The sequence below is a fragment of the Mobula birostris genome, chromosome 5, assembly GCF_030028105.1.
Source record: "Mobula birostris isolate sMobBir1 chromosome 5, sMobBir1.hap1, whole genome shotgun sequence".
In the NCBI taxonomy this organism is placed as follows: domain Eukaryota; kingdom Metazoa; phylum Chordata; class Chondrichthyes; order Myliobatiformes; family Myliobatidae; genus Mobula; species Mobula birostris.
In genome coordinates this window covers 32936442-32956286 of record NC_092374.1, presented here as the reverse complement: position 1 = coordinate 32956286, position 19845 = coordinate 32936442, and the positions used below count along the sequence as shown (strand labels likewise).

General features: G+C 42.1%; 1 protein-coding gene across 1 annotated transcript in view; it reads left to right on the top strand.

Moving 5' to 3' along the window:
• LOC140197220 (thrombospondin-4-like) overlaps nucleotides 1-19845 on the top strand; it is a 137798-nt gene that overhangs the window by 79050 nt on the left and 38903 nt on the right. Inside the window, exons 10-14 of the mRNA XM_072257144.1 lie at nucleotides 1030-1182; nucleotides 3160-3264; nucleotides 7447-7554; nucleotides 13751-13910; nucleotides 17096-17214. Coding sequence (XP_072113245.1) covers nucleotides 1030-1182; nucleotides 3160-3264; nucleotides 7447-7554; nucleotides 13751-13910; nucleotides 17096-17214 — 645 coding nt within the window. The remainder of the gene's footprint in view (nucleotides 1-1029; nucleotides 1183-3159; nucleotides 3265-7446; nucleotides 7555-13750; nucleotides 13911-17095; nucleotides 17215-19845) is intronic.

Here is a 19845-nt window from a genome sequence, read left to right as displayed (position 1 = left end):
ATAAATGTAAACCAGAGCTTCAATTCATTTGTCTCATTAATTCTACTCCTATAAGATACAGGAGTAGAATTAGGTTATTAGCCCTATCAAACCTGTCGTGCCATTCAATCCCTCTTCCATTCCTCACTAACCTCTGGTTCCTCCAAGGTTCCAATGGAAGTATCTCGGGGAATGCCAACTCACTCCTACCATCTGGACTCAACAATAAGTTCAAAAATTTCAGACAGTGACTTTGTAACTCCTGTTTCCTTATTTGATTCATTAGTTTCCCTCTTTCTACTGCACCACCATCACCACCACTATTTAATCCCTTCTGTATAGAGCCACAGAACCGTACAGCTTGGGAATGGGCCCTTCTGCCCAACTAAGCCATGCCTACCAAGATTTCCATATATGCTAGTCCCATTTGCTTGCATTTGGCCTATAGCCCTCTAAATCTTTCCTATCCATGTATGTGTCCAAGTACCTTTTAATGTTGTTCATGTGTCCGCCTCTGCCACTTCCTCTGGCAGCTCATTCCATATACTAAGCACCTGCGGAGTGAAAAAATTGCTCTTGTTCTTAATAAATCTCCTCCCTCTCACCTTTAACCTATGCTCTCTAATTCTTAATTTCCCAACCTTGGGTGTGGTGGTGGGGGGTTGGGATACCAGTGCACATTCACCCTATCTATGCCTTTCATGATTCTATACACCTCTATAAGATCACCCTTCATCCTCCTACTCTCCTATGATAAAAGTCCCATCCTGATCAACCTCTCTCCATTACTCAGTCTCTCAAGTCCTGGCAACATCTTCATAAATCTCCTCTGAACGCTTTCTTGCATTCCTCATCATGTTTTATTTCTAATATTTTTCCACTTCTGACACATTGCTGATATACTAACTCTTTCTCTCCATTGTTGCCCCTAACTATTTCCAGCACACGTTGTTTGAAGATTTTCACCGCCCTCAGTGTCTTGCGTTTGGTATTGACTTACTCCAATCAACTTGCCAGCTACCTTTCTAATATCTCTGCCGATTGCTCTAGGGATCGTACCGATGTGGCGACTGTCAGAGCGGGTACATAGGCGACCAACTGAGAGGCTGCAGACCTCAGAAGAGCTGTAACAACAAACTCCTGAACCCCTGCCATGCTAATGCACAGTGCTTTCTGGAAAGAGATGGGATCATTTCTTGTATTGTGAGTTTACAAAGCAAACGTCATATGCTGTTGTGTGCCGTGAGCTGGCAGAATAAGTAAGAACAGGGACAAAAAGCACCCCATGACTTCATCGTGACTAAACCATCCAGTTCCTTTTCAATTGTAATTGGATGCTTTGGTTCTCTGTAAATTCAGGGAAATTAGAGGATGTTTCAAAGACTTGGGAAATTAAATGCCTTGGATGGAGTCCACAAAAAGATGTGTGCTGTTGTATGGGAGACACAGGCTGCATCAGTGACTAATCCATCGATTTTAATTAATTCAATACCACAGAAAGATCAGGCAATACAATGTTATTGCAGGCAACATTTTGGGACTGAAGAAAATTATCAGCCAATTTATTCCCAGTGTTTTCTGTGACAACTGTACGACAAACGTTTTGTCACACCTTCCATATTAGGGACTGAATGATGCACCTTCAAAGTAAACTCTACACAACTAGAGTGATGCAAAAAATGCTGGAGGAACTCAGCAGGACAGGCAGTATTTTTTTGGAAAGGAATAAAGAATTGACGTTTCAGGCAGAGACCCTGATGAAGGGTCTTGACCTGAAACGACAACTCATTATTCCTTTCCGCAGATGCTGCCTGAGCTGTTGAGCTCCTCCTGCATTTTGCACTCTGTGTGTTAGTCTGGTTTCCAGCATCTGCAGAAGCTCTTGTGTTTGCAATAAGATTGATCTGGTTTCTTAGATGCTTAAAGTATATTTTATTCTGGCTTCTTAAGGCATGCTGTGAACAAACTTACATCTACCATATTCAATATATAAATTATGAATTAGCAATATTTGTTCTAAGTATATAATATGAAAAGAAAAAGACTCTAACTTATTTCATTAATAGCAAGGTTGCATCTTTATTTCCAGATATTTTACTTCTCTTCTCCACTCCCCCCATCGTCCGGTAACATTAACATTTCATTGAATTATTGATTAATGTGAATTGATTGTCCTTTGCCATTTTCTCCGGGTTTGTTAGAAGGTGTATGCTGTTGTACTGCAGGAAGCATCTCAATTCAACTCACTGCCCTCTCATCCAATGTCTACATGTTCATTTCTGGTGGGGCTCTGTCAATATGTGTCAGGAATGTGGCCTCTGGGTGACATTTGTACCACAGAGTCATCGAGAACCACAGCATAGAACCAGGTCCTTTGGCCCATCTAGTCCATGTCTTGGCTTTGGGTCCAACAAATCATTTACTATTGCTTATGGTTCACCAAGACATTGCCTTCATTCACGGCACCACTGCATTTCAATGCATAAAATTATTGAATAGTAAGGTACAGAGGGAGGTCTGTCAGCCCATCATGTCTGTACTAGCTCTTTGCAAGACCAATCAATGTTAACTTTCTCCCACCAAGAATGACTCCATTTCCAGCTGACTCCCATTTCTTTCCCCAAATCTCTGCAATTAGTTTCTTTCCCACATATTTCCAATTGTCATTAAAAGGCCACAATTGAATCTTCATATTTCACTCTGCCAGTCGTTCTTTATCCTAACCACTCATAAAACCATAAAGCCAAAGGACATCAGTGCAGAATTGGGTCAATTGGCCCTTCAAATCTCCACCATTCCATCATGACTGATTTATTATCCCTCTCAACCCCATTCCCTTGCCTTCTCCCTGTGACCTTTGACACCTTTACGAGTCAAGAACCTATCAACCTCTGCTTTAATTATAAATACCCAATGACTTAACCTCCACAGATGTCTGTGACAATGATTTCCACAGATTTACCACCCTTTGGTTAAAGAAACTCCTTGTCATCTCTGTTTTAAAGGGACATCCTTCTATTCTGAGGCTATGCCCTCTGGTCCTAAGCACTGCAGGAACTTCACAGTACAGTCCTTGTACAGTACCTTCTTCATGATTCTGTATGTTTGGCTTATCTGGTTATCTAGTTTTTGGCCATGTGTGTAACAGACTGCATATTGTTCCTTTGTGTCTCTCTGTAGTGTGGAATTGGTTGGGCTGGAAACGGCTACATCTGTGGCAAAGATACTGACATTGATGGATATCCTGACCAGGAGCTCAGATGCCCTGATAAGAGCTGCAGAGAGGTTAGCAAACTCCTCATGTTTTGTTCCAGTGCGGACGGGATTCACTCACGAGAACAAAGATGCACTGAGTGCGCACTCCGCCTGGGTGTGGAGCTTATTGAACTCTGCAAAGCCAGAAAGAAATCCACAGTGTGAAGCTGGCTCAGAACTGAAAACTGTGTGACTTTGAAGTTCCTAATGAACATCTAGCATCAAATTATCATGAGATGTTTCCTGTTTCACCTTATAGACTCACCTCATTTGTTTGGTAGCTTTCCAATATTTTTTCCCCTGTTGTACATGTGTCCGGATATCAAATATGAAGACAAGTAAGCTTCAAGGCGATTTCCATTAAAAATACGTGTGAATCAAAATAAATTTGCAGGAAATGAGATATTACTGAGACAGAATTAGAAGTTCAGGTGCCTGACACTGCTGATGAGAACAGCTGGCCACAAGCAAATTCCAAGTTTAGCTCAGTGTTGTGGTTGCATCGGTCCTAAAGTGGAGCTGAATCCAAGGTGGGCCCAAGTAGGCTGAGGGGAAATTACTACCGCCTTCCATCTCCACTGGACCTCACCCAATCTAAGAAGGTGCTCAATCCCAGCATATGCTTGATTACCCAGCGCCTCGGCTAAGGTAAAAGACCTGGAGGTTAGTCAGCTCTGAATGACAGGAATTCCAAATTGCTCCTGTTCTCTTCAGTCCCAGGAGACCTTGAGGTTTGGATTCGACTTTTGATCACAAAGAACGGACTAACAACTTTATGAAAACTTGTTCTACGCAAAGTAACCAGAATATGTAACACACACAAAATTCTGGAGGAACTCTGCAAGTCAAGCAGAAGCTATGGAGGGGAATAAACAATTGATGTTTCACTCCAAGACCCTTTATCAGGATCAGATGAAGGGTTTTATTGTGCATTTAATATTCCAGTAATATTTAAGTAATCTAGTAAATACATTGTTTGATTAAGCACACTTTGTTGTTTGTATACTTCATTATGGGTTCTATATAAAAATATGTGAATGGCACACGTCATCACGCTACCACATGATATGTGCATGCCTCACTTAAAGTAAAGAACAAACTACGACTACTTGCATTTCAGGCTCTTCATCTTTTCCTTTTAGTTAGCTTAATGTTTTGAAGATACATTAGCCTGGTTTCAGCCTGAAATATCGATTGTATTGTAAAACCATAAAACATGGGAGCAGAAGTAGGCCATTCAGCCCATTGAGTCTGTTCTGCATTTCCATCATGGATGATTTATTATTCCTCTCAACCCCATTCTCAAATTTCTGGCATTCTGCTAGTGTCTCCCACAGTGAAGATTAACGCAAAATACATATTAAGTTTGTCTGCCATTTCATTTTGCACCAGCAGTCTGCCAGAAATCCAAGAGCGTCAAAGGGCAGAAGTGAATGTAGTTTCTATTACTAGGGAGAAGGGGTTTGAGAAACTGAAAGATTTGAAGGTAGATGCATCAGATGGACTACACCCCAGGATTCTGAAAGAGGTAGCTGAGGAGATTGTGGAAGCATTAGTAATGATCTTTCAAGAAGCGCGGGATTCTGAAATGGATCCGGGGGACAGGAAAATTGCAAAGGTCACTCCACTCTTTAAGAAGAGAGGGAGCAAAAGTTGGGAAACCATAGGTGAGTTAGTCTGACTTCAGTGGTTGGAAAGATAATGGAGACCTTTATTAAGGATGAGGCTTTGGGATACTTGGAGGCACACAATAAAATAGGCTAAAATCAGTATGGTTTTCTTAAGGATAAATCTTTCCTAACAAGTCTACTGGAATTCTTTGAGGAAATAACAGGCAGGATAGACAAAGGAGAGTCGGTGGCTGTTGTTTTCTTGGGTTTTCAGAAGGCCTTTGACAGGATGCCCCACATGCGGTTGTTAAACAAGCTGCTCGTGGTATTACAGGGAAGATACAAGCATGGATAGAAGATCGGCTGACTGGCAGGAGGTGAAGAGTGGGAATAAAGGGGGCTTTTTCTGGTTGGCTGCTGGTGACTAATGCTGTTCCACAGGGGTCAGTGTTGAGACCACTTCTTGTCAATGATTTGGATTACGAAATTGTTTTTTGTGGTGAAGTTTTCAGCTGGAGAGGTAGGTAGTATTGAGGAAGCAGGGAATCTGCAGAAGGGTTTGCACCAATTAGGAAAATAGGAAAAGAATTGGCAGATGGAGTATAAAATAAGGAAGTTTATGGTCATGTACTTTGGTAGAAGGAATTGAAGAATTTCTAAACGGGGAGAAAATTCAAAAATCAGAATTGCAAAGGGAATTGAAAATCCTTGTGCAGGTTGACGTGTAGGTTGAGTCAGTGGTAAGGAAGGCAAATGCAATATTAGGATTCATTCCCAGTGGACTAGAATATAAAAACATAGAGGCTTTATAAGGCTTTGCTCAGATCCCACTTGGAGTATTGTGAGCTGTTCTGGGCTCCTTAAATAAGGATGTGTCAGCTTTTGAGAAGGCCCAGAGGACATTCACAAGAATTATCCCCAAAGTGAAAGGGTTAACATATGGAGAATGTTTGACGAGTCTGGATTTATACTCGCTGGAGTTTAGAAGAATGACAAGGGATCTCATTGAAAGCTATTGAATATTGAAAGACCTAGAGAGATTGGCTGTTTCCATTAGTGGGAGAGTCTAAGACCAGAGGGCACAGCCTCAAAATAGAGTGATGTCCACTTTAGAACAGAGATGAGGAGGAATTTCTTAAAGTGAAGGTTGATAGCTCCTTGATTAGTAAGGTGTCAAAGGTCATGGGGAGAAGGCAGAATGGAGTTGAGAGGGATAATAAATCAGCCATGATAGAATGACAGAGCAAAACTCGATGGGCCAAATGGCCTAATTCTGCTCCTATGTCTCATGGTCTTATGACTTGCTGAGTTCCTCCAGCTTTCTGTGTGTGTTGTTCAAGATTCCCAGCATCTGCAGAATCTCCTGTGTTTGTAGTTCAATGTAACAGTTATTTAGTTATATCAATGTGGAACTATGCACTCTGAAGACGTATAAACTCAAAGAAGAAGAAATATTTGATGCTCACCTTTGAGATGAACAACTTTAGCTCATCCCCCCAGTTTTTGGATAGTGATTGCTGGTAATGCTGCCAATTATATTTTGACTTGACTAGCCATCTCTTCCCTTACTTGCCCCCTCACACTTTGCACCATCATGCCACCATTTCCATCCCCAACTGCATCTCCAATTACTTTCCTGTATTTGCTTATAAGCTATTAATCTGATCTCAGATATTAACCCTGTGTCTCTATCCACGATGCTGACTGAGTTGTTAAACAGATAATGCCCAGTATTATCTGTTTCGATATTACGTAAGGTGGCAACTTGGGGGAAGCAAGAGTACATGAATCTTCTGTTCACAGGGCCTCTTTTCCTTGGAATGAGATGACATATTTGCAATAAAAATAGAGCATGCTATCACAAGTTATCCTTCCAGTTTTTTTTACTCGTTTACTTTAACTGCTGCAGATCTAGCAGATGGCACACAAGTATGTTTTCTTTTTTTGGAAGTTGGAGAAAACCAAAATGGAAGTTGACACAATCAAAGACTTCTCTCATAGCTTCAAGAGAAGTACAACATTCGGATTTAGCAATGGATGGTCAACTTTCCCTCTCTGCATGTTAGGCTAAACCCATCTACATGTACTCTGAGTGACCTGCGTTGAACACGTGTGTTTGTTTGCATCTAACTTATCGCAGCAGGCTCAAGCTGTAGTCTGGGAAATAGGTACAGACATTTAAACATTACTAAAGGCTACATGCTGCAACTGTAAGTTCTTCTGGCTGGTATCCAAGTCCAACAGCCAAAAGTGCTTAGGTTATGAAACTCAATGGGAATACCTTAAAATTAACATTTTGCACAATTTTTATTGCCTGTCCCTTCCAGCTCTTTGCCTTATGCAATATTTGACATAAGACCCTCCAGATGTTTTCAATCAAGCAACCACCTGAAAACAAGTTTGTAAATTGCAATATACATGGATGATGAGGTGGTCGGTGTGGAATGAAAAAGACTGAACTCCAAATTGGCCCTGTGGTGGAAACTTCTTAATAGTGTTCTGATTTGTGTTCCTTTCTTCATTTAGAGGTCAAACATTCCCAAAAACTTAAAGGTAGAGGTTTTAATAACATGTATTTTTCCTGATCTTTTCTTCACCTCAGGATAACTGCATATTTGTTCCTAATTCTGGGCAAGAAGATGCTGATGGTGATGGTGCAGGTGATGCGTGTGACGATGATGCAGATGGAGATGGCATTTTTAATGTGCAGGTATATGTTTAAAAATATAACAGGTCACGTTTGAAGCAGCTGACTGTGGTCTGTAGCTCAAGAGTCTTATTAAAAACATTACGGCAACAATAGAATTAATGAAAAAAAAATAGGCTTCACCTGCCTCTCCCATTGCCCATTAAACATGGGCCTACGTGTGATAGGTGAAAAATGGTCAAAATATCTGCTCATTTCAACTTCCATTTTCAAAGCACTACATACGTACAAAAATGTGAGCAGCACACACACACAGCACCAGGGGAACTCAGCAAGTTAGGCAACATTATGGAGGGGAAGAAAACAGAATTTGTAATAATCAAGATTTCCAGCATCTGCAGTACCCCTTGTGTTTATGATTTGCTGTTATGTTGCCTGACTTGCTCAGTTCCCTCAGCAGTTTTTCTATGTTGCCCAAGATTTCCAGCATCTGAAGAATCTCTTGTGTTTATGATATACAAAAATGTCCCTTCTTTCTAACGAGCAGAAAAGTAATAGTACAGCAAATAAATTATCCATTTCTCCCAATATCAATGTTGGCGTTATCTTTGTTAATGTAGCAGCCTCACCACCCCCTCAAGCAGTGTGTTACAAGTTCCAACCACTCCCCGGATGGAAATGTTTTCCTATTTTCCTCAGGAAGCACCAGTGACTATTTCAGCCATCAGCTAGCTTGCACGTCACCGTCTTCCAAGTCCAGATCATCCAAAACATTGCTATCACAATTCAGATGCTTCTTCTTAGTTAACAACATTTGTTAAGCTTCATGGACTCTTGGTGTAAACATAAATTCGCCGGGCCAAATAACTACACCACACACAAGTCTTTATTTTAACCTTTCAACAGTTTATTTGTTCGAACTTAGCCGGCGAGAACCTCGACAGAAATTCTCTCTCTCTTTCTGGCGGCTCAACGAGCTTCTGACTTGACAGGTAGAAAACAATTTATAGGACTAACAGACAAAGAACACTCAGTTACCAAGATATTCCCACCAAGTCAGTTACAGCAAACTTAATTAATTAGATAAGAGAGTACACTAAATCACGGGTTTTAATTACAGACAAATTCTTGCCTTATCAGTAAAACTTGAACAGACAAAGGTGGGAACATAGATCTGTATGTGAACTCATAATACATGATGGATGCAACATGTGTGAATACACCCCACAGATGGTTCTCAAAGGGACAGCTGTTAAAAAAAACTAAAGACAGTTTTTTTTCAGTCAAGGACAGTCTCCCCAACTTTTCACAGAACAGAGCATACACAAGCTGGCACCTAATTTTAACTCGCTATTTACCAAAATCAGAGAATCATTTCTTACTTCCCCAACACCCTTAAACTTTATCACTGGTCCCCTAACTTTTCAGTTCAAAAATTATCTTCTCTATGACTTTCTTCATAGCCTTGCTCCTCCAGGTGTTTGAAATGTTTTCTGGTGCTACAAAGACTCTGGCAGTGATTCCTGAAGCTCCCTGTTCCTCCCAACACCCAAATGGTACTTTTCACTTTGGAATTTATTTTCTAATCGGATATTATCCCTCTCCACTATTAGTATTGACCTTAAAATCCATCCCTTTGACTGATTTTTAGTTACTCCTTCAATGCTCACCTCTTTGGCTAGATGCCCATTCACTTTGCTTTCCTTCCATGGCTGTGTCACACCAGTGGACACTTATCCCTGCCAAAAGTTATAAAAATGAATGTTATTATTCCTCCTTGCCGTGAGCAGATACTTGGTCCGACTTTTGTCTTATTTCACTTGGATGTAAGTAGCTGGCTGGGTGTAATACGTGTAGATTAATCAGCAGGGGATCTTGGGATATTAATCTCACAAACAAGACTTTAGTTGTCTTGAAGTCATAATGAGCTGGCATCTTGAGACGCACTGTACCAGACGGAGAGACTCCTACATTGTGGTTACGTAAGAATCCTCCGACTTCTTCAGGGTGATGATGAAGGGCTAGTGATCAAATATGCAGAAAATAAAGCTGACTGCATTGACCTCAGGATCCATAGAACTACATAATTTTCTGTCGTAAAATACTCTGACCTGGATTATAGTTTGCAAACATTTACTTGAGTGTTACAGATGAATTCTTTCTTTGCTACCCATTTTTGATGCAGTAATAAGATTTCCTTTATCATTTTTTGCAAGTGTGATGCATTTTTATTGCAGATCATCCCGTCAGAATTTTTTTAGGGCTGTGCTTGTAAGAATCCTTTGAACAAACTTTAAGGATCTACATAAGTGGGTGAAAATTGAACACCATTTGCTAGTAGGAAGTAGGAGGGAAACTTATAGAACTTTGGAGCACAGAATATGTGCATCTTCGTGCACAGGGGCCATGCTAGTCTTCTCTGTATTGCTCCTGAATTTTGGACTGCTGAAACCAGCACTGTATGTGCGTGCAATAGTGCTGTCGGAACAGAATGAATCAACTGAGCATTCACAGCATGCAATGATGGTGACTGTATCAGATACAGTCAGGTCAGCCTTGGGTCAGGACTATCTCAGCCACCAGCCGGGAAACCCGGAAGCAGCCTTACAAACCCTAGGTTTGTGGGTATCGGCCCGTCTAATGACTAACCCTCATAAAGAGCCAGTTCATTTGGTCCACGGCAGCAGGAAAACTGCCCAGATGTTCATGTGTGAGGGGGCTTAGATGAGACACATGACCTGGAGCTGAACTTAAAGAAATTCATTCCAGTGGCTCCATGACTGCACGGTCAATTCTATCTGTTAAAATGGGACCGTTACAAAGTGTCATCAGTATCTTACTCCTATTCTTTTACATTAGTCAGTCCATTACCTCAATAATTGATGCTTTTGTCTGTCAGAGTTTCATCCCCTTAACAATTTGAGAGCGTTCATCAATTATGCATCAACAGGCTCACAGTTGCTTATTGCCTGGTTCCACGCAGTGCGTTCTCTGATATGCAGCCCTAGGGGTGGCATTTCTCTGCTTCCTGGGGGTGTTTTACATAAAGAAAGGAGTCAATTATTCAAACCCATCCTAGTCAATAATAACAGCAACGTGCATTCAAATTTCACACAGTAGAACATCCCAGGGTGCTTCACAAAGGATCTATTGAAATATTGGGGCTGGAGGCCAAAAACTCAGCCAAAAGAAATAGATTTTGGAAGCATTTTAGAGGAGCGGAAAGAAAAGTCTTGGGAGTTCTTAAGGCCTGGTCTTTGCTACTTTAAACCTCGACACCCTGTAGGTCTACCCTTGGTAGCTATACGCCTGTTCATATCCTGAACAATTCACAAGTCAGAAATGCAGCTGTGCAGCGATATATTTAAATAGAAACACGGGCCAACCAAGGACAACATGTAGGCAAACCAGTGTATTTAACTGAACAATGTAAATATTGCCGCCAACCAATTTTCCACTTGACGGAAAATGCTTGCAGCCCTGCAGCAGCATTAAATCCACCCAGACACTCACTGATCTGAGGGCTGTACATGGGTCAGGTGTCTGTAACTGCATTATGTACCATATATCTCCTTATTTTACCCATTTCATTCCTCTACCCTCTAATCTGTAGAATATTTCAGTTGTTGAACTGCACTGTGTGAAGTATAGAGGCAAAGAGTTGGAGGTTCAGCTGGAGTGATGCTATAAACCCTTCCTCCAAAGCATTCAATTCAACAGGAGTGAAATTAAACTTGGGTACTGGGATCATCACTGGGGCAGTTGGGACCTGAACAAGAAGAAGAGTTACAGCTGAACTGGAAGGGGACCATAGGGGGCTGTCTACAGATACCGCAGTGACTCTGATAGCAACTCCCAGTTCTATCATCCAAACCACCAAGAAGATATGGGAGCAACTGATTCCAACCCCACCATTTTGCACTGGATAAAACTTGTTAGAGAACCTATGATCAACCTGTGGAAAGGAAGTACCTTGTTGGACCTCTTCTCATTGTGCTTTTGTGCAACGAGAAGAGGTCTAACATGGTATTTTCCAGGCCATTTAGATTACCCACTTATCTGGTCATCTTAGTTTACATCTGCATTTTAAAATATCATGAGACTAAAAATTACAGGAAATAATCTAAGTGCAGCAACGGGATATTTGAAAAGTTAAGATGAATGGTCCTACCTTGTCAAGCCTCTCTTGCTTTGGTGCCCAGTAAAACGTTAGCAAGTACAGCCGTTCCCATTGTCAGTTGTCAGTAACCATATTAATGCTGCAGCTGTCCTAGCCCAGGTGAGGAGGATATGTGGATACTCAACCAAGCCACTAACGTGGGAGGTGCAAAATGTCATCACAATTATGTTAGCAAGGTAGGCATACCATAAATACAGAAGGAAGATGAGTACCTGCCAGGAAGAACAGTAAGTGTAGACAGATAGTACCTGTACAGTAAATGGTAGGATCCTAGGAACATTGATGGACATAGGGACCTGGGTTCAAATTCATAGTTTCCCAGAAGTGGCAGCAGAAATAGAAAGAGGGTTGAAGAAAGCACACGATGTGCTCGTCAGAGCATGGAATTCAGAAATGTTGTATTTTGTCACGTACCCAGTGAAGGGTTAAAGAACCAGCAGAAATGGAAAACACTTTGGAGTCCAGTATTGCTATTAACTAATGGTATTTATTAGTAACTACGCAATACAGTAATATAAATGCAGTTGTATCAAACAGGTTAGCGATGATTATGTATAAGTAAGTACATCAGTAAGTATGGAAATATATGAAAACCAAGCTTCTTCAAGTCTAGGTGTAAATAGATAGTCTTACGATGATGAGTAAAGTTCAGTTTAGTTCATGGTATTGAGTTGAGTAGTGATGGAGAGAGAGAGAGAAAGAGAGATTTGAGTCTTCAGGTGAGCTGTCACTGTCGATCTTCCCGTTGTCCTCTGAAATCCTTTAGAAGTCATTGACTGTGACCACAACAAAGGGGGTCGTTCTTCTGTGGTGGAGCTATCAACACAGGCGAGGGTTGGACACACAAATAACTCCCCACCGGTCACACCCTGTTCACACTGCAAGAGCCACCGATCAATCCACCTGATCGAACCTCCAAAACCCACTTTTTGTGTGGGCACAACAAAGCTCATTCAGTGTCCAAACCCATGTGTCTCAGATCTATCATCTGACCTTCTATTTATCTCCCCGTGCTGAATACCAACTGTCACTCAAACAGCTCCTCCCTTCTCTGTCTGTAAGAATTTCCAAGCAGGCAGCGACCTTGCAGAAATGTAAACATACTGTGAGCAGTCTTCGCCTCTCTCTCTCTCTTAAAAACAAGATGTCAGTGTTAAATACCTCTCTCTCTCTCTTTTCAAAAGCACAGTTCATAGGGGTAATCGAGCACAGTTCATAGGGGTAATTCAGGACCCCATCACAATATCTTCAAAAAATATGGAAGTTGTGAAGTTATGTTGCAACTTTATAAAATACACTTGTAGTATTGTGTGCAATTCTGCATACCACACCATAGGTAGAATGTGGGACAGAGCAAAGGAGATTCACCAGGATGAGTTGTCTAGATTGGGGGACTTCAGTTAAGTGGAGTGACTGGACAAGCCTGGTTTGTTTCCTCTTGAGTGAAGGAGGCTAACTGGTGATCCGATACATGTATATTAAATCATAAAGTAGAGTAGAGAGTCAGAACTTTATTTTTCTCCCATGGCCAGGGTATCAAAATCAAAAAGACATAGGGTTAAAGTGAGAGGACGAAGTTTTAAAAAGGATTTGAGGGGTAAGATTTCTACAAAAACGGTGGAACTTGCTACCAAAAGAGATGGTGGAACCAGATATACATAGACAGACAGACACTTAAATCGATAAGAATTAGAAGCACATGGACTTAATGCAGAAAAGTATAGATGGATAAGTAGGTCAACATTGTCCTGATAGCCAATTTCTCTGCTGTACAATCTGACTGTATGACTAGGACCCATCAAACGGCAGATCAGCACCCAGCCAACCAATAGTCACTTCTACATGCAAAGGGAAAAGATGCCACCAGCTCATTCTGCCTGGAGTATAATGCATAATCTAAAGCAGTTCGGCTAACCTCACACTGGTACTGGTTTAGGTGAAGCTTGGGCCAACAACTCTGTCCAAGCAGTGATGGATTGGTGTTGCTTAGTTGCTGTAGTCTTGTCACTGACAGAGGACAAGTGAGGTCTAACCTTTCTATGTCCTAACACTTACAATGAATTTACGTTTTCTCTTCAGGATAATTGTGTGCTGGTCCGAAACATTAATCAGCTGAACATTGATGAAGATAACTATGGTGATGCTTGTGACAACTGTCGATTGTCAATTAACAATGATCAAAGAGACACAGATAACGATGGGAAAGGTGATGCCTGTGATGATGACATGGATGGAGATGGTTAGTATTTATTTCATTGAAACGTTTAACATATCATGGCAATGCTAACTGTTCACGTGCTTGCCTGTTGTAGATCCTGATGATGCAACTTAATCTCCTATCAAACACAGCTTGGTGTTTGAGGTCTTATAGTGTGAGGGTTAGTGTTAGACCACTAATGAAAATATTGTTGCCCATATGTTCAGTCAATACAAATACAGTGAAGGAAATCAGTTTGGATCAATACAGATCAATTATTCAACATACCAAAGAAGTAATGTGCAGATGAGAAAGTTGAGACCAATATAGAAATTAAAGTGGTCAATTCCAGGAGACCGCACAGGCAGGAACTGAAGAAAGTCGGATAGCCTAAACTGCATTTATTTTAATGCAGGAAGCACAGCAGGAAAGGTAAATGAGTTCTGAGCATGGATAGACACATGCAATTGTGATGTTTATGCTAATGCAGAAGCATGGTTGAGAGATGGGCAGGACTAGCCTCTCAATGTTCCAGGGTACAGATGCTACAGACTATAAGAGGTGAAGAGAGGAGGAGAAGTTATGTTTTTGATCAGGAAGAACATTGCAGCAGAACCTAATGTTTTCCTGAGGAAACATTCTCTGAACCCTATGGATACTGGAAGATTGGTGTGTGGCTAAGTGCTGTGCCTTAATCTAAGATGAACTCAAATGCAAAGCCAAGGAACCGCAAGCCTTTAAGCCTAACATTAGTCGTGGGAAAGTTACTTGAGGGTATTCTGAAGGACAGGATCTATCTGTATTTGGGAAATTAAGGAACGATTAGGGACAGTCAGCATGGCTTTGTGCCTGGGAAATCATATCTCATAAATTTGACTGATATTTTTGAAGAGGTGACCAAAAGGGTAGATGAGGGCAAGTTGGTAGACATTGGCTACATAGAACTTAGTAAGGTTTATGACAAGGTCCCTTATGATAGGCTAGTCAGGAAGGTGAACCCACAAGGGAACCAACTTCACCCCCACTAACTTCACTACCTACATGTTATCCTACACCTCTCCTCAGTCCACCAATCACCTTGAAATGCTTCTCACACTCTCTTTCTCCTCTTCACACCAGCCATGTTGCCTCTCCTCTCAGTCTGATTCAGGGTTTCAACCCAGAACGCTGACGTCTCCTTTCCTCCCACAGATACTGCTTGACCCACTGAGCCTCCGCAGCAGATTGTTTGTTGCTCCAGATTCCAGCATCTGCAGACCCTTGTGTCTCCAGGTTAAAATCCACTTTGGATCTCATTGATGCAGTGGCCCCCTGACTGACTTTCAGCTGTGGGCTTCAGTGAGCAGCAGAAGTCCAAAGAACGCAGTCCCGTTCCTGGTGCGAGTAGAGTTAAAATTCGGATCCACAGCCCCTCCCCCAGTACTCACTAGAGTCTAGAAGAATTGGGGGGGGGGGGATCTCATTGAAGCCTATCAATTATTGGAAGACCTGGATAGAGTGGAGAGAACGTTTCCTATAGTGGGGAAGTCTAGAGTACACAGCCTCCATTACCGTAGTACGGACACTGGAGCTGGGAGTGGTAAAGGGGTGAGGAGGGCAGGTTGAGCCAGTTGTCTGGTTTATGGCAAAGAAGTGTTCCTGTTCCCAGAAGGGCAGCGAAAGTGAATATCTCACCTCTGTATCAAGAGCAACACATGCAATGCTGCACGCTTTCTTTTCATGTCACGACCATTTCACTCTCCCACTATAGGTCACCTCCTGGTAATTCCTTTCTCCCCACCCAATAATTTATTTAGATTTCCTTTTTGCTTAATTGCAAGCAAAGCATTTAGTATTCAACAGGATGTGCAAGGTGTAGTGAAGCAAAGAGCTAAATAACCAGTGGGAGGTCCATTTCCAGGTCTGGTGTTATCCAGAAACATCAGCAGATTACATTAGGTGACAGAACATTTCCAGTACTGTGCGGCTGTTGATCAGTTGTTCTGTTACTTATGTGGATCTTGCAATCATTTTAAGATGGCAAGAGGGCTGCACTTCATGGTATTTTTTAAGCTTGTTCGTCATGAAGGGGTTAATGTACAAGGAGCATTTGATGGTTCAGGGCCTGTACTCACTGGAGTTTAGAAGGACTGGGGGGGGGGGCAGTGGTTCCTCATTGAAGCCTATCAAATATTGAAAGGCCTAGATAGAGTGGACGTGGAGAAGATGTTTCCAGTAGTGTGGGGTCTAGGACCAGAGGACACAACCTCAGAGTAAGAGGTCGTCCCCTTAGAACAGGGAAGAGAAGGAATTTATTTAGCCAGAGGTTGGTGGATCTGAGGAATTCATTGCCACTGACGGCTGTGGAAACCAAGATAATGGGCATATTTACGGCAAAGGTTGATAGATTCTTGATTAATAAAGGCATCAAAGGCTACAGGGAGAAGGCAGGAGAATGGGACAGAAAGGGTTACTATATCAGTCAGGGTAGAATGCAGAGCAGACTTGTTGGCCGATTAGCCTAATTTTGCTCCTATGTCTAATGGTCATAGAAGGGCATCCCTTAGAACAGAGACGAGGAGGAATTTCTTTAGCTAGTCTAGAGGGAGGTAAATCTGTGGATTTCATTACCACAGACCAGGCCAAAACACTGGGTATATTTAAAGTGGAGGTTGATAGGTTCTTGATTAGTGAGGGTGTCAGAAGTTACGGGGGAAGTCAGGAGAATGGGGTTGAGTGGGATAATGAATCAGCGATGAAAGAATGGAGGAGCAGACTCAATTGGCCGATTGGCCTAATTCTGCTCTTCCATTTTATGGCCCTCCCATCACTAACTCCACCTTACCTTTCCTTGTGAAAGATTGTTGAATTTCCTGATATTCATCTTAAATTTGTGCTTAACCAACTTGGTCCTGCACCTCCACCTCTGCATCTGGTTATTTAATTTGTAGTAATTTTCCACACTGATCTTTCTTTACAATTTATCTTGCATCAGCAAGGTCACTGCCAGTTACCTCTCCTTCTAAAATGAAAAGCTGATGATTTTTATCCGCTGCCTTTGACAGAAAGATCAGAATAAGATTGGAGTAGTAAATGAAATTAGCCCTCTCTCCTTCCACAGGTACTGCCCAACCTGTTAAGTAGTCTAGCATTTTCTGCTTTTATTTCAGATTTGCAGCAGCTACATGTTTCTTTGTTTTCAATGACGGTGAAATGCTTTCATTTATGTTTGCTGTATCTTCCTGCAGGGATCAAAAATTTCTTGGACAATTGCCAGAGAGTTCCCAACGTGGACCAGAAGGACAAGGATAACGATGGTGTCGGAGATGCTTGTGACAGCTGTCCTGATGTGATCAACCCTAACCAGGTGTGATGGAGTAGGGTTGTCATTACCCTGTGCAGAATGCAAGAGGGTTGTATCTATGCCTCAATTGCTTTTGTCCTTTTTCATCAGTGGGTCCTGCTGAAGATACCTGGGCAAGAAGTTGAGCTGTTTTGTAGATGGTAAAGACTGAAACCTTTGAGTGTCAGTGTTGGAGGGATGTGTTTGTATATCTAGGTTGGTGGCTGGGATACCAGTAAAGCAGACTGCTTTGTCTGGATGTTGTTAAACCTGCTGGAGCTGCATTCATTTGAGCAAACAGAGCTGTGTCCATCTAAGAAACTCTGGACTTGTGTTTTGTAAATAGTGATAAAGCTATTGTGTGTCAGGGGGTGAGTCATTCACCACAGGATAGCCAGGCTCTGACCTGTTCTTGTTGCAGTATTTATATGGCAGGGCCAGCTGAGTTTCTGGTCAATGGTTACCACTCAGCAATGATATCAAAGATGGCTGACAAATGTTACGTACTGTAATGTTTTAGAAATAAACCAGCAGCAGGAGATTTCACACTGAGTTGGGTTTTAATGTTAAAACCACTATCTTTATTAGTATCTACCTACAATATCGTAACTTAACCAAAATAAACAAATGTTAACAGTGTTATGTATATATATGTGTGTAATATAGCTCCCAAACTAAGTTAAGCTTGGGGAAACAAAGCTTAGAGTCTTAAGATAGTAAAGTAGGAAAGTTCAGTTCATACACGGAAAGAATGATGGGAGAGAGATATTTGTAATCCAGGGTGAAACGTAGAGAGAGGGCAATTACGTCGAATTCCACAGGTTCCACAATGGTAATTAATAAATATCAGTTGTTGGAGATCATCCGTCTAGCCGTTCCAAATCCACATACGAATTACCACCAGAGTGATCTGTCACAGAGATGTCGTCTTCAAAGGGGTTACCACATTAACATACCCAGGAAAGAGTTAACTTCAAGTGGTCCCACAGGACGTTCCTTAATCCAGGGGTTCCCTACCTTTTTTGCACCGCGGACCGGTTTAATATTGACAATATTCTTGCGGACCGGGGTGGGGGGGCGGGGGAGGTGTTCAAGTTCAACAGTGCGTGACAGGGAACGAGGAAAGGTGCAGCTGACTCATATTGTTTCATATCACCAAATCATATTGTTTCTTCGCGGGCCGGTAGCACATGCTTTGCAGCCCGGTGGTTGGGGACCACTGCCTTAATTCACTCCTATGGATTATACGAAGTGACAGCCACACATTCGATGTGCACTGGATCGATAATCAACCCACCCTTGTGGGTACAGCAGAGTTCCAAATCCCCAGCTTAGACAAGCTGGAGCTGCTACCCTTTTCCAGGGTTTTTTCTGTCCCTCTCTCCCTCCCTCCCTCCCTCCCCTCACTTTGACTGTCAGTGTCCTTGTCTTAAAAGGTAAACAAGCTGCGAGTCAGTGAGTGAACAACATCATAGTCCTGCCTCACTGAAGCGCTCTTTTAAAGTGACAGTCCACAGTAAACAAAACCTGTAGGTTCGTAACACTGCAACACACATCAAAGTTGCTGGTGAACGCAGCTGGCCTGCAGCGTTCACCAGCAACTTTGATGTGTGTTGCTTGAATTTCCAGCATCTGCAGAATTCCTGTTGTTTAGGTTTGTAACACTAGTCTCTCCTATTGGAGATGGTCATTGACTGATATTTCTGTGGAGCGAACGCTACCTGTCACTTATCAGCCCACACCTGAATGATGTTCTCCTGCATGGGCTGTTTCATTTAGTGAGAAATTGAGCATCACGACCCCTGACCTTCTGATTGGAAGAAGTTATTGATGAGGTAGCTGAGGATGAGGAGCCTAGGACACTGCCCAGAGGGATTCTTTCAGGGCTCTTTGGTGCCACACATAGTCAAACACTGCCTTAATATGAAGTATGATCACTATCGTCTGCATCTCACCTCTGGAATTCAACCCACTAGTCCATATTTAGACCAAGTATAATGAGCTCCAGAGCTGGATGGTCTTGGCAAAAATCAAATTGAGAGTTGGCAATCATTGGCTCAGCTGGATTTTTCTGAGCACAACACATCTGAGCAATTTTCCAGTTGTCAGATAGATCTGAGTGCATTAAGTGTTCTGGTATACCCAGGTCACCACCTGCTATCAGATGGAATGGCCCTCCAAAGCACACAGCACCCTGACTTGGAAATACTGTGTAGCACTGTTCCTTCATCAACTCTTGGTCACACTCCTGGAACTCCCTCCCTGACAGCCTCTGGGACAGTAGGGGGGTGATGGACATCTGAGAAGGAGCACATTACAGGGAATGGAACATTTTAGGAACAACTTTTTCCTCTCCACCATCAGATTTCTGAATGGTCCATGAGAACTACATCTCCCTCTTTTATGCTGTTTTATTTATTTATTGTTTGTAACTTATAGTACTCTTTATGTCTTGCACTGTACTGCTGCCACATAACAACAAATGTCATTACATACCGTATTTCAGTGATAATAAACCTGATTCTGATGGGAATGGTATGAGGGCCTGCATAGCTGGGCCGAGCTTAGAAAAAGAGAGGGCTATGGTTAAGCCTAGGTAATTTCTAAGGTAAGGACATGTTTGGGCATAGCTTTGTGGGCAGAAGGGCCTGTATT